The sequence below is a fragment of the Pleurodeles waltl genome, chromosome 11 (genome assembly GCF_031143425.1).
Source record: "Pleurodeles waltl isolate 20211129_DDA chromosome 11, aPleWal1.hap1.20221129, whole genome shotgun sequence".
NCBI classification, from domain to species: Eukaryota; Metazoa; Chordata; class Amphibia; order Caudata; family Salamandridae; genus Pleurodeles; species Pleurodeles waltl.
This window is the reverse complement of record NC_090450.1, coordinates 313,994,640-314,010,723: the sequence shown is the minus strand read 5'-3', so window position 1 is coordinate 314,010,723 and position 16,084 is coordinate 313,994,640. Positions and strand designations below refer to the sequence as shown.

Here is a 16,084-nt window from a genome sequence, read left to right as displayed (position 1 = left end):
TAGAAAACAGTGCAATTAGTGAAAATCACAATAGTTAGAAATGGGCCTGGGGGAACACAAACCACATACTAAGAAAGTGGAATGTAAATGTCGGTTTCCCATCTAGGCAAGTGTAGTGTGTAGAGGGGTACTAGGAGTATTAGAAAACACCAAAGGTAAGTAAGAAAACCCATCCCAGAGCCCAGGAAAGCAGGAGTAAAACACAGTAACTTTCCAGAACACACAGAAACACGAGAAAGAAGATTATGCAAGAACCAGAAGAGACTGCAAGACACCAATGATGGATTCCTGGACCTGAAGACCTGTGGAAGAAGAGAACTAAGCCCAAGAAGCACAGAAGAGTCCAGGGAGAACGGGAGCCCCTGCTAACCCGTATGAAAGTGCAAAAGAAGAACCACCGGTAAGTAGAACAGTCAGTACTGCATGCAAGAAGATGGATTCAGGTTCCTGGTTGGAGAAGGTGATGTCCCACGCCGGACTGAGGATTGCAGTCTGGTTTGTGTCGCTGGAGTCCACCAACAAGCCTTTATACATGTACAGCTCGCGGTTAACAAAAAATGGTGCTGTCCGGGACAAGGAAGGACCAGGTGGACTCTACCCAGGAGGGAGAGACAAAGGGGGCTCTCAGCAACTCAGAGAGCCCACAGAAGACCAGGCAGCATCATGCCCAGAAATCCTACAGTATGGGGACAAAGGAGGTGCAAAAGGAGGCCCATGCAGCACTACGACAAAGGCTCCCACGCCGCCGGAGAACCACTCAGGAAGATGTGCGTCACAGGATAGAGTGCTGAGGGTTGCAACTGCTGGGTGCATGAAGAACTTTGTGGACAGATGCCAACAAGCCTTGGCAACAGCAAAACATGCAGGGCACAGGGGTACTGTCTTGCGTGGGGAGGCAAGCTCTTACCTCCACCAAAGCTGGACAGTAGGATGTCAGGACCATCAGGAACACTTCAGTCTACTACCCATGATGTAGTATCCATGCAGTTCAGCAGGAGTGGGGATTCACGCAGCCAGTAGTCATTGCATTAGGTGCCTGCTGAAGCAGGGGATTGACTCCTTCACCCCAATGAAGATTCCTTCGCTCTCTTGGTGCAGGCTGAAGACAGGCTGTCCTCTGAGGATGCACGACTGGGAAACAGTTGCAGTTGCTGGCAGAAGCTGAAGATACAATGTTGCAGAAGACGTCTTTTCTTCTTTTTTGCAGTTTGTAGAGTTCCATGAGGGTCCAGATGCAGTTTCTTCAGTGAGAAGTTGAAGTGGAGGATGCAGAGGATTAGTGCGGGAGTCTTGTAATTAGAATCTGAAGAACCACCCAAAGGAGAGACTCTAAATAGCCCTGAAAGGGGGATTTGTCAGCAAAACAGGTAAGCACCTATCAGGAGAGGGCTATGAAGTCACCTGCTGGCACTGGCCACTCAGATGCTCCCAGAGTTTCCTGCCAATTTCGAATCCAAAATGGCAAAACCAAGGGACCCTCTGGAGGAGCTCTGAGCACCAGCCCTGGGGTCGTGGTGAGCAGGGGAGTGGTCACTCCCCTTTCCTTTGTCCAGTTTTGCTTCAGAGCAGGGACTGAGGGTCCCTGAACCAATGTAGACTGGATTATGCAAGGAGGACACCAAATGTGCCCTTCAAAGCATTTCCAGTGGCTTTGGGGAGGCTATCCCTCCCAAGCCTGTAACACCTATTTCCAAAGGGAGAGAGTGTAACACCCCTCTCCCAAAGGAAATCCTTTATTCTGCCTTCCTGGGCTTGAGCTTTTCAAGCACCAGGAGAGCAGAAACCTGTCCAAGAGGTGGCAGCATCTGGGGCTGACTGGAAACTTTCAGAAGGCTGAACTGGCAATAGAGGGGGTCCTCTAAGGAGCCCCCAGAGTGCATGGAATCTGACAAACAATGCTTGCAAAAGCCTTGGGGTATGATCCCAACATTTTTCATACCAAACATGTCTATGTTCGGAGTTACCATTATGTAGCTGGACATAGGTAGTGACCTATGTCCAGTACACACATAAAATGGCGTCCCCGCATTCACGAAGTCTGGGAAAATGGTCCTGGAGGTCGAGGGGTCACCTCTGCTAGTGCAGGGGCACCCTCCCACACAGATACCCTGCACCCTGCCCTCAGAGCTGGAGGGCCTGCTATCAGGGTGACTTATAAGTGACCTGGTGCAGTGTAAATGGCAGTGAAACGGTGCATGCAACTTTTCATGCAGGCTGCAATGGCAGCCCTGCAGAAGCCTTTGCATGGGCTCCCTATCAGTGGCAAAAGATATGCTGCAGCCCATGTGGATCCCCTGGAACCCCAATGCCCTGGATACCTACGTACTATATACTAGGGACTTGAAAGGGGGCACCAGTATGCAACTATGGGTGAAATACTGGGTTACCTGTATGCAACAACAGAATTTAGAGGAGATAGAGCACAATCACTGGGGTCCCGGTTAGCAGGATCCCAGTGAACACAGCCAAGCACACTGACATCAGGCAGAAAATGGGGTAACCATGGCAAGAAGAGGGCACTTATCTACAGGAAGAAATTAAAATGGAAAAATTGTTCAGAGAAAATTAGAAAAGGGAGCGAAGAAATAGAAGGGATATGGAGGACAAACATTAGCGGAGGAAAGGTTTGTGTGGGAAGATATAAGTGTGATGACATAGTCATCAGAGGAGGGATTGTTAATGGTAAATTTTTACTAAAAGATATTCATGCATTCTGAATTATGAATCTGCATAGAAAATTAATATAGAAAATAATACATGACTTTGAAAATGTGCCTATTTGAGTGGCCGTCAGTAATCACGAAGTGTCCTTATTAACTGTTTATTAATATGAGATGTCATGCTCATGTTTAGATTAATGCAGTAGAATGTTATATTAATGATCATGTATTATGTATTTGCTTTATTAATTGTAGGCCTTAAGTTGGGGAGGTCTTGGGTCTAAGCCTCATGTTAAGCTGGACTGTTTAAATAATTCACACAAAATGGCTGTGTAGATAAATAGATTTGTATTATTTCACTGTGTTGATCAAACACTAGCAAATGCTTTCTTTACCATAAGAACTGTTTGCTAGAATACACTGTATTAGTTATAGATACAATGTAGAGTTTAGTGGTGTGAAAGCGATGTTCCCAGGAGCTAACAGTGGATGCACTGACTGAAGGACAGAGAGATGCACAATTGTTACCTGACTAGCCCGAGGAAGGAAACAAGAGAAGAGGAGCCAATCATCGACATGTGAAAGACAGTTTAGTTATATCTTAGATTCGAAGTTGTACTTCATCATCATCACTTTACTTTATTTCGGTAAAAACATACCATAAAAGTACAGTACAAAACAATCCAGAAGATAAAAAGAAAAACGGATAACATTAGAAACAAACTCTAGAATCAAAAATATTTAAAACAGAATAAAACAATACTAAAATAATTGCCATGAGTATGAAGTTTAAAAAGGCCATGCAACCTCAGCTAGATAATAAATATGTTAAACTAATGTCCATGCACTTATATGTGGCAACTATACACTGTATCTACTATTAAGTCTTGTTCTTTAAAATCCCAAGTCTAAAACGCCAAATAGATTCAAAGAATTTTGCTACAGGGCACACTATTTGTATGGATGAATCTGACTTGAGTACTCTCAAAGCAGGTAAGCAGTTCCTAAAACCCATTTGTTTTCATAGAGGGATAATCCAGAGAGCCCTCTGTTTACAATATTCAGGCCAATTTTTGAAAAAGAACATGGGAAGCAGTCTCTCCATTCTCACAGCCCATCGGACGTGACCTAGACCTATTGGTTGAGTTGGGCCATTTATAAGTTAAAGAGCACAGAGGAAGAGACCCTATTCTAAATCTAATGTAGAGGGCACGCGCGAATAGAGAGAGTGCTGCGTCCATGAAGAGCTCCAGCTCATAATGGCATTTAAATTGGAGAAAACTGTCAGTCATGAAAGAGGGCAAAACTTTGGCCAATTGCACAGTTTGGACATCAAGCCAAATGCGTCTTTCAAGATCTGGGTGGCATTTTTTGGGCTAGAGGAAGGATCCTTCCAATAGGACCCCAGACCAAGATGAAATAAGGACCTTTCAACATAGGTGCACCACTTAATTCTGGTATTAAAATTGGTGCCCACCAAATTGGTCAACCTGCATCAAAATGGAATAAGAGCGTCTAATGACCACAAACGAATCCAGAACAGCAGTGGCCTTAAGGCAGCAATCTGGTTGATTGGGAGGAGATTTAAATCCATTCGGAAGGGCAAAGAAGGGGTACTTGAAGGGACTCTTAGCAGCATCTTTAAAAATAGGTTTTCCGCCCTTACCAAGTCCTCCAGATTACAATGGCCCCATAGCTCAGCACCATACAAAGCCCCCCCCGGCTTGAGATTTGTATATTTCAAGAGCAGGAGTCAAAGCAAATCTGGGGGATCAGGTTGCAAATCTCACAATACCACCCACCCTTTGTTTCAGACCCGTTAATGATTTCTGGAGGTGGGCATGCCAGTTATGTGAATCTTCTAATTTAACACCTAGTTAATCAAAGGTGCCCACTCTTTCCAATATGGCGCCCTCTAAGCGAACAGGTCTTTTCATCTTATGATTTTTGTCTCCAAACACCATGTATTTCGTTTTTAGTAAGTTAATTTCCAGGCCATGGTCTTTACAAAACTCCATAAACCTCGCAAGCAAATTTGAAAGGTCCATGGCTGTTCGGGATATTAGCAAAGTGTCATCAGCAAATAGAAGACATAGAATCTTCTGCCCTCCCATATTGGGGGCATCGCTAGAGCAATCCAAAAGGTAGGGAATACATGTATTGATGAATAAGAGAAACAAAGTGGGTGCAAGTACACAACCCTGTCTCACACCACGATCTGTGGGGAACTCAGAAGTCAGTTCACCTGCCAATCCCCATCGTATTCTGGCACAATTGCCTGTGTAAAGATCTCTAATTATATTAAGCACGGAGCAGGGAACTCCAGCTTTACTCATAACTTCCCACAGTTTAAGACACGGGACAAGGTCAAAGGCAGATTTCAGGTCTACAAATGCCACAACAAGATGGCCTGAATCCACATCTACAGTTTTCCACCTTATAGTAGTAAAGGGGAAAACCTTGTCAATAGTGCTGACCTTGTCTCTGAACCCTGCCTGGAGGTGGCTTAGTGCCTGGTTGTTCACTATCCATTTCTTCAACCTACTTAATAGCTGATAACAAAATATTTTTTGAAGGTTACCTAGTAGGCTGATAGGTCTATAATTCCCTGGTAGGCCTTTCTCACCTTTCTTATGTATTGGCACAATTATTGCCTCCTTCCAAGAATCAGGATAGGACCCATTAGACAAAACAATATTCAAAATCCTGTTTACATCCGGGGTCCAGTTATTCAAATCAATTTATACAAATTGGAGGGAATTCCATCCGGGCCAGGAGCCTTCCCTGATTTTTGGGCGATAATTGCCAACTCAGTCGGTCATTCCAACTTTGGCGGGCGGCGGTAGCCACCAATCGGCCGCCATGCGGCCAAAAGACCGCTGCCGGCATTCCAACATTCCCGCTGGGCCGGCGGGAATGAGACCGCAACACAGAAGCCGGCTCCGAATGGAGCCGGTGGTGTTGCGGCCGTGCGACCGGTGCAGTTGCACCCGTCGCGCTTTTCACTGTCTGCTAGGCAGACAGTGAAAAGCTGGCCGGGTGCCTGTTAGGGGACCCCTGCACTGCCCATGCCAGTGGCATGGACAGTGCAGGGGCCCCCAGGGGCCCCAGGACACCCCTTACCGCCAGCCTCTTCCTGGCAGTGAAAACCGCCAGAAACAGGCTGGCGGTATGGGGGTCAGAATCCCCAGGGCAGCGCTGCTTGCAGCGCTGCCCTGGCGGATTCGCCCAGCCGGGGCAAAAACGGCGGGAAACCGCCGGCCCCGATTTTCCGACCGCGGCTTTACCGCTGCGGTCAGAATGGGCTTTGAAGCACCGCCAGCCTGTTGGCGGTGCTTACGTCATTCTGCGCCCTGGCGGTCCAAGACCGCCAGGGTCAGAATGATTCCCTCAATTTCTTTCAGTGTGAAGGGAGGCAAAGGAATCGCTGGTGAATGGAATGGCAGCATCTCTCCAGAGCTGGTGGCATTAGGGTCAAATGTAAAACCATACAGCTCCCTAAAGTAAGATAACCAGATGTCAGGGGCAATGTGGCACTCTGGGTTGGATGAATGATTTTGGTCTCTACACGCGATCAAAAGCCAAAAGTGTTTAGCATCGTGGGCCCTGGCAGCCTCAGCCAGTTTACCCCATAGTCTCTCCTCATACTTGAGTTTACACATTTTACGTATAGAGGCATAATTTCTTCTTGCCCTCGCAATGTCTTCCCCATCTTTAGATCTTAACACTTTAGTCAGGGTACTTTTAGCCTCTCAGCACCTCTTGTCAAACCACTTACTACTAGATTGAAAGGGGAGGTTGCTTCGGTTCATAACAGTTTTAGAGAACAACTCCTTGAGGGCGGCAAAGAGGTCCACATGGGAGGACATAACTTCCAACAAAGTTAATGAGAGATGGTAGTCAAAAAGATGATGTCTAGAAACTAGAACACAAAGTTTGTCCCGTAACTTGTTGACCTCTGGAAGGAATCCTATCTCACTGTGCGCCTATTGCTGTATAGCTTCAAGGCGCCATGAAATTTGGAAACAGGGAAAGGCACTGCTCCTGATAAAAGGGTTCTGTCATATACAATTTGGAGAGGCGCATGATCACTGGTATACGGTAGGCCCACTTTCACATCTATTATAGAATGCCATCCCCTTAAGTCCAGAAGAACATAATCCAGGGTACTACTATATGATCCCCTAAAGAAGGTTGATCCAGCAGGGGTATCAGCTGGAAAGCGCCCATTGCCAAGACGAAGACCATGAAGTATAATGAGATCTATTATCTGCAGCACCCTACTTCAAACGGTGGATGACACTCGCTGGGTTAAAAGAAAGGGGATATTCCATGCTTCATCTTCAATCTGTGTAGCCTCAATAAAGGCAGAATTAAATTCAATTGGCGCATTAAGATCACCCGCAATAATAAAGCGATATTTGGGAAGGAGGTCTAAAATTAAGGTGTTCAAGAGATCTATGGTGGCAGACCAATGGTTAGGAGGGTCTGGTCTCAATTATAGATGTTTATACATAGGACAGGGGTCCCTAGATTTGGCAGAATTGCTATAGCCAAAATTTCAGGGGAGTCTACGTGTATCTCCTTTACTTCACCCACCTCTGTCATCTTAACCCAGGTACATAATCCCCCTATTGCCCTGCCTGCAGAAGACTGCAAAGCTTTTTTTATATAAGAGCAGTACCCCTGCCTATACACACTGTGTGTGGCCCATGTTTCCTGGAACATACAAATACTGAAATCTTCGACAGAAACCCCCCATTCGAAGTCGACTAGTTTACTGTTGATACCAGCCACATTCCAGGACAAAAGCTTCCCTGTTGAGTGTACAGTGGAAAGAATAGGTTCACTAATTAAAACATCTAGGTGGTAAGTGTTAACATGCTCATCATGAAGTGCAGAATTAAGGTTCATAATAGAAGCAGATTGAAGTTCCCGTAGAGGTGCAAGTCCTGGACTTGATAACATTTTTTAATATAATGGGGCCTGTGAATCAAATCTAATACTAGAGTTGAAAGAGCTGGGAAAACATAGTCAAACAACGTCTGAAGTGGCTGGCTTTTAGCAACAGAACCCATGTTAATCACAGAGGCTAGGCCAGATGTTGGTCTGGTGGGAGCATAATAACCTATGACATTATTTGATACCGGCATGGTCGTGCATGATGGAAGATTCGGCCTCATGTTTCCCGAAGCGGGACAGCTGCAACTAAAAAAGATATCATGTTGCTTCCTCATGTGGTTATGTACTTCCATCTGCATTAGGCCCGTCACCAAATGAGGACTTATAAGTTTAAGTTTTATAGTATCCTCCCCACCGGATAGGCCGCTTGACAGTTTGGCCAATACGATGTCGGCATGGATAATTGAGCACAGCCTCTGTCATGGCGAATCCAATGTGAAACCTTGTTAATTAGTAAAGATTTATCTTCCCGCAATTTTGCTAGAAGCGGAGGGACATTGCACATATAAATGCAGTTGTCGTTGTGCGTGTGAGAAATTTGACAGATACTAGTGTGGTGTCCCACTTCGAGTCTAGATGGAAAAGAGAAGGCATAGGCTTTACAGAAGGGGACACAACAGCTCTACTATGATGAGTCCTTTGTTTGGAACCCAAAACAGCCTCAGAGTTCAACAACAAACCAGTTGGCAAGGGACCAGGAGCAGGAAGATGATTAGTTAACAAAGGCATTGACTTTGGTTCGCAAGAAGGAGGTGAGTCAGACTTCTTGAGAAGCTTAAGAATTTCAAACAGTAGATGCTTCAGCTCACTTACTTCGCTCTTTAAGCTAGACATCAATGCTAATAAGTCTTCTCTAGGGGGATCACATTCAAAGAACAATGGTGCCGAGGGGATCTGTTGGGCACTATCCAAGTCTTGTAATTCCAGTATAGAAAAACAATTGGAACAAGAAATCCCATGGATGATTGAGTCAGTTTCTAAAACTTCAGAGTTAGAATTAGGTGCAGAGTGTGTAGGGGGATTAGCATTCGGAGAGAAGATTTGAGGAGCAGGTGCTTGAAGCGGGGCACTAGTGGGCTGGGCGTCAGTGGAAGGATGTGTTCCAGCTGATAGGAACGGAATAAGAGTACCCGATTTCAACCTCTTCCAGACATTTCTCTCTTTTTTATTGAGGATCAGTTCCACTTCTTCTATCAAACTGTCAATCTCTTTGGACACGCAATTGGTGTGTGGTTGCGTGGCTTTTTAGGTTTCGAGATTTTCTATTTAGCAAGGCCCAGTTCAGGACTGCCTCTCGCCTTGCGTTTTCCCATTATAAATAGAGGCCTCTGCACCAATATCAAAAATATTTGAGAAAACACAAATACACAAAGAACCCCAGACCATACCTTGGGGCCCAGAGGGGGAGCCCAGCCTGGCCTCGTATGGTCTCTGACGGGCACAGACGGGTCCACCCTTGGTCCGGGCGCGGCCCACGCGCGTCCTGCGTGACACGTTGCGCGGTACGCTTAATAGCGTCTGCGTTGCAGTGATGGAAGCGGGAGGCTGCCGGGAATCCTGGGAGTTGGAGTCCCCTCCGCCCCCAAACAGCAGCAAGAGCTAGCACTCGTTGCGCGGTACGCTTAATAGCGTCCGCGTTGCTGTGATGGAAGCGGGAGGCTGCCGGGAATCCTGGGGGTTGGAGTCCCCTCTGCCCCCAAACAGCAGGAAGAGCTAGCACTCGTTGCGCGGTACGCTTAATTGTGTCTGCATTGCAGTGATGGAAGCGGGAGGCTGCCCGAAATCCTGGAGGTTGGAGTCCCCTCTGCCCCCAAAAAGCAGGAAGCCCCAAACAGCAGGAAGTTCTACTTTCATTGGACTAAATGTAAACGTACGATTCTTTGACCAATGGCAACATGGAAAGTGTTCTGGATGATTTTAACTTAGTGCGACATCCTCCTGAGAGGAGTTTGTTAATTCTGTCAGAGGAGCTGAACAGTTCCTGAGAACTTTTAATTCTATCTTTAACTTTATTGCTTAAACCTTTGTGCTGAATGCTGATCTTTAGACCGTGCTTTACAAATAGTTTGGATAGTTTAGAATCCGCCGTTCTGAACCATTCCTTTTCATGGTCTGCTGCTGATGCTGACCGAACAGATGTCCAATTGACAGTCGCAGATAGCTGATCCATACCGATGAGAGGTACTAGCCCAATGATGTTGTTGATGTAATTTGTCTTTTGTTTCTAGGTATTATTCGCTAATTTTGAGAGAGCCATAGCTAGATGTTTTTCCAAATTTGTGTTGACAAAATTGTTTTGCATGAAGAACAAACATTCTATTCTTATCAGAAAGTTAGTTAGGAGACTCACAGAAGATGTTTGCTAATTATTAACAAAAGTTGATGTCAGTTCTTTGCTAAATCTAAATGTATGCTATTTCTATTGCACAGTTATTGTTGCTACTGAGTTGTACTGTAATCCTAGAATGCATAACCATACATGCTTTTATTAAATTGAGATTCTTTAGATGATTTGGTTAACCAGTGTTGTTTCTATATGTTTATCATCTGATTTTGAGATTGTTATGTGATATTAGCATTGTTAATATAGGGAAATAAACATTCTAATTTTCACATAAAGGTGTGGTTATTCATGGCCAAAAGGGTCATGGTGCGTGGAGATTACTGACTCCCAGATTATTGATTCTATTGATTGATATTATTATTTTTTGGTATTGAAATTGAGCCCTATGGTGGGATTTACTCTAAGCGCAGTCAAAAGGTCCATTGAACCTCTAACGCGTCCCCTTATAAATTAAGATAAGAAATCAAATAAGGTCAGATGCGCTAGCACCAACAGGTGTTGAAGATTAGCTGAGTAAGACAGGGTCGATGAAATTGTATGGACAGACAATGAAATGATTTTAAAACTAGAGTGAAGAGCTTAAATTTGATTGTGATTTATCAAATGGGTGACATATTTTCGTCAGTTATGAAAGAGAGATTATTAGTATGGGATATTAAAATGTACATGTGTGGAAATGTTTAACACGTTTTCAATAGCAGAGAACGCATATTGTAGGAGGTCCAAGCTGGATATTGCAGTAATATAACTTAGTGGTAACTAGATAGTTAACGACCTACTTTGTGGTCTGGGAAGAGATGTGGGAGCAAGTTATATTTAAATTTAGGAGCAGCTGGAGTATTGCTGGATGGGCTGTAGGAGTGCTGAATGTTCCCAGGTGCATTAATGTGTTAAATGACTCATCATGGTTTGTGGCTGAGAGGTAGTGGGTAAAGACATCAAAAGGGACTAAATGTAAATGAGTAGGAAAGAGGGATCCGCTGAAGGTGGGAAATGTATGAATTATTCTCTGAAGTCAGGTATGATTTTGAGTGCTTTGACATCCGGAGCATAAATGAGGGATCATGGAACGGGAGAAGTCTAGATGTTTGAATTATTTTTAGGAGAACCTCTATGCCCTATTTGAAGGTTAAGTGAGGTGGGAGAGGAAAGGTAGAATTATTGTTGAAAGTGTTATAGGTGTTCCTGAGTCATTAGACATATCCGTCATGGAACTGGAAAATAGAAAATATGTGGGTGTGTGCAAGTCAAGGTAACCAGTGATGAAGGTTGTTTTTCACAAATTGTTCCAGGTTTCAAAGACAAAGTGAAACAGTACCGGAATTGAAAGAAACGCTGTAGATACCAGAGATTTGTTTGGAATTTAGTCAGATAAGTTAAACGAAGTGTCAATTTGACGGTTTAATCGAGCAGTATTCGAGAGTGTTGGATAGAGCAGTTTTAACAGGGAACATGTGGATGTTTTAGGTATCAGAGGTGAGAATGGAGCAACAATAGTGACTAGAAGGCTGATGAATGTAGGAAGAGAGAGGCAGACGTGAAGCATCAGGATCATGGTTGAGGTTCCCTACAGGGTGCTGATGTCAATACTTGATTGAAACATCAGGCCTTGAGGGAACAGACAGCACAACCTAGTGAGAATGCAACAAATCCCCATTTATATTGTATTGACACCCATAATTCAAATGAAAGTGTTGTAATTTGCATATTTACTTGAGTGATGTGAAATTCATATATTTTTATTATGCAGCAGCAGTCCTGAGTTGCACCAGTTGCCCAAATGGGTAGACAATACCAAAAATGACACAAGTCGTGCTGTGCAGGGCAAACCAGTCACTCAAACAGCAGAAGGTGATATTATAGTCAATATTTTTTTTGAAAAGTACACAATAGTCTTTCTCCTCATCTATCCTAGATTTGTCACATATTTCATATCTACAACAGATCCCTGATAAAATTATTAAACAAATCTGATCTGAAAAATTGAGGGATGGGGTGCTCTATCGGATCGAAAAATAATGAACTTTATTCTCAGACAAAAACGTCAATCCAATGTTTTGCTATTCATTGTTGATAACACAATTGATGTATGTAAGTTTTGTTGTCTTCTTTCTTGTTGAATGCATTTTAGTACTCCAAACATTCATGCCAGTTTGGGTGAAATTGAACTGCATGGACATAAATGGAATTGCATGAAATTCCATACAAGGTGGATGAAATTAATATAACCACGTTTTATGGTGCCACATGCACAATTATATATTTTATGCCACAATTTTGTAAAATGAATATGTTTATAACTTCTGGAAAAGAAGGATATATCATTTAGAGGCCAAGCCCATGCCAGGCATGTAGGGGGTCATTCTGACCCTGGCGGTCAACGACCGCGAGAGCACCGCCAACAGGCTGGTGGTGCTCTCAAGGGCATTCTGACCGCGGCGGTTTGGCCGCGGTCAGAAAGGGAAAACCGGCGGTCTCCCGCCGGTTTTCCGCTGCCCTAAGGAATCCTCCATGGCGGCGCATACCAGGAACAGCATGGCGGTATGGGGTGTCATGGGGCCCCTGGGGGCCCCTGCAGTGCCCATGCCAATGGCATGGGCACTGCAGGGGCCCCCGTAAGAGGGCCCCACAAAGAATTTCAGTGTCTGCTTAGCAGACACTGAAATTCGCAACGGGTGCAACTGCACCCGTCGCACCCTTCCCACTCCGCCGGCTCCATTCGGAGCCGGCTTCCTCGTGGGAAGGGGTTTCCCGCTGGGCTGGCGGGCGGCCTTCTGGCGGTCGCCCGCCAGCCCAGCGGGAAACACAGAATCACTGCGGCGGTCTTCGGACCGCGGAGCGGTGTTCTGGAGGGGGAACTCTGGCGGGCGGCCTCCGCCGCCCGCCAGAGTTAGAATGACCCCCGTAATCGGTTGGTACAACCAATCATGTTACAGGTGAGGATAGAGCCAACTATGCTATTTGAAAGTTCGGAAAACAGCATTTACTAATTCACATGAATTTTTACAATAAGGGCACCAACTTTGTTCAGAATGCAATTCAGCATTATATCTCACTTGATATCAAAATTTAAGATGGCTTCCTTACACTAAGCTATGCTACGCTTTCAAGTAATCAAAATCATGGGATTGAATTCGAGTTGGGCAGAATGTGAAAGGCCTTGCTATATCTGGATCCACAATCAACCATTAGAAATACACATGTCATAGTAAATAAAATGATTCTTGTTTTTTGACCTGTAGATTCAGTGCCCCCTTGGAAATGGAAGGATTCTCAATTACCACTAACCCTTAAATTATCCCTGAGTGACATCATAGTTACCAAGGGTGTAGGAGTCTATAGAATGTGATCTTTTTATTCACTAGAGTGGTTGAAAGTGTCTGACCGATGTTTCTCCTTTGTTTACAGTGAAGGGTCGGTCTTCGATTTCCATTGAGGGGAGCAGACAGACTCTATTTATGTTTCATTTTAATGGAGCTGAGAAGTCCTGCCTGTTAATGCTGAAGAATTATGGTATGAAACTAGAAGTCTATCCTAGGATGACGGGTCGCCACAAGTTACAGATCTTTGCCAAACCCTTCAATTCTTCTGAGATCTACACCAGTGTTCTAGAATACATCGTAGAATGTGGATCTGTGGATAAGAATATGAAGATCCCCAAGGAGTTGTATTACCCTGTTGGCCCAAGCTGGCTGTCTGAGAAGAAGGGATTATTACAACCTTCTCACCCTGATCCAATTATCCACACCCTGGATGGATGCTGCTGTGTCAGCTTCACATTGAAGGAACAAATTGATATCTTTGCCACATTGCACACAGAGGAGATCAAAATGACAGAAGAAATAAAGAGAAGACACATCCTGCAGGTACAACAAAAGAACTTGGTTCAATTTTGGATCCAGCTTCCACAGTCAGGGACCTATGTTCTTCATATACATGCAAAGAGTAAGTCTAAACCTGATGATTATCAATGTGTGTGCAATTATCTCCTCTCCTGCAAAAATGTTAAAGTACGCTGGTCAGCCTTTCCTAAAAAGCTACATAATCCAGTTGGTCCAAACTGGCAAATGGCAAAGATTGGTTTCCTACAGCCCTCACATCATGATCCAATCATTCAGACAGAACATGGATATTGTGCTGTCAGCTTCACGCTGAAACGAAATATGGACATCTTTGCAACACTGCACACTGATGAAATAAAAATGTCAGAAAAGATTAAAAGGCGGCACATTCTGCAGGTCCAACGGGAAAGGTTGGTGGAATTTCAGATCCAGTTGCCACAGGCAGGGTCCTATGCTCTACAAATCTACACTGTGAAGAAGACACACCCATTTGACGCACAATTTGTTTGTAACTATCTGCTGCGCTGCACAGACTCTCGAGTACAGCATCCAGCATTCTCACGAAAGTTACATAATCCAGTTGGTCCAAATTGGCAGATGGAGAATTTAGGTTTCCTCCAACCTTCCCAAACAGACCCTGTCATACACACAATAGATGGCTGCTGCGCTCTCAGCTTTACACTGAAAAAAAACATGAATACCTTTGCCACTCTGCACAGCGATGACATTACAATGACAGACCAGATCAAGAGAAATCACATACTTCAGTTTCAAAGAGAAAAGTGGGTGGAATTTCTGATACATTTACCACAGGCAGGGTCCTACACTATTCAAATCTATGCAGAAGGGAAGTCGGAATCAGGTTACTTCCAATATGTCTGCAACTACCTCCTTTCCTGCACAAACGCAAAGGTACATTGGCCACCCTTTCCAAGCAAGTTACAAAATCCTGTAGGCCCAAATTGGAGGATGAAGAAATTGGGGTTCTCTCAGCCTTCCCACTCTGGCCCTATCATACATACAATGGACGGACGTTGTTCTATCAGCTTCACACTGAAAAAAACATTGGATGTCTTTGCCACGCTTCACACTGATGGCATGTCAATGAACAAAGATATCAAGAACAGACACATTTTCAAACACCAACACAAAAAGACTGTTGTGTTTCAGGTCCAACTTCCTCAGGCTGGGAGTTATGCAATCAGTGTATATGCCAAGAAGAACAAGAAGATGGGCAACCTCTACGAGAGTGTGTGCAGCTACCTCCTCTCTTGTACCAATGCTTCAGTTAAGTGGCCTGTCTTCCCTCTTACATACACTTCTTGGCTGGATGAATATGAACTTGTAGAGCCCACTTCAGGAATCCTACCGGCAGATCAACGGGTTTCCTTCAAACTCAAAATTCCAGGAGTACGCTCTGTATTTCTAAGTGACTCAAAGGAGTGGCCTCTATTACTGAACAATGACGGGTACTGGGAAGGCTCCTTCAACACTGGTGGGCACAACAAAATAGATGTTATGGTCAAGGAAGCCCATCTCCAGAGCAAAATAGCCATCTTGAATTATCAAGTTGAAACACTTTAACATTTATTCAGCTCCCCATTCATTTTATAAAGTGGTATTTATTGTTTGTAGTTCACACACTAACCAGAGGTCTTGAGTAAGGATTGTTGGAATGTCCCATTTCACTCCATTTTCTTCCTACTCTGAGTATGCTGTACACCAAAATGGCAATTTGATTGCAATAATATCATATTTTGAGTATCATATGTGTCATGAATTATTCTGTTTAACCGTGCTAATGCCACATTTCTTTAGCAGGTGTGCATACTGAAGCCACATGCATAGCTGCTTTACAGTGATGTGGGAAACTGTGATTTATTTTCTATTAATGTTTGTTAAAATTACACATTTTGCAACATTTACTTGCAGTAACTTTGGGTGCAAATTAAATGTGAGGGCATGCCTTGTGCTCTAAAGTCACACAAGATTCCGGCAGGAGATTGGTTATAAAAGAAAATGTCTCTTGTGAGACATTTCCACACACGCTGACAAGAGTAACAATTAAATATTACATATTTCAAAAGTATGTGAATTTTGAGAGATAGTTCATACTTAAAACATTGTTTAGGCTTATTACCACTATTGTCTTAACGTGCTTCTCTTTCATCCATGATGCGTTCTTTACTGTTACCTAGCAACGCTTCAAATTTATTCTAAATTCTCACCAGTGCTGCTCTGTGTTGCTACAGTCTTTCACCTGCATTGTTTCTTTC

The 16,084-nt window shown here is 44.1% G+C and overlaps 1 protein-coding gene across 1 annotated transcript in view; it reads left to right on the top strand.

Annotated features, from left to right (window-relative positions):
- Positions 1-15,392, top strand: part of LOC138265100 (kyphoscoliosis peptidase-like) — a 538,792-nt gene extending 523,400 nt beyond the window's left edge. The window contains exon 7 of the mRNA XM_069212640.1: positions 13,375-15,392. Coding sequence (XP_069068741.1) covers positions 13,375-15,392 — 2,018 coding nt within the window. The remainder of the gene's footprint in view (positions 1-13,374) is intronic.
- Positions 15,393-16,084: the final 692 nt, after the last annotated feature.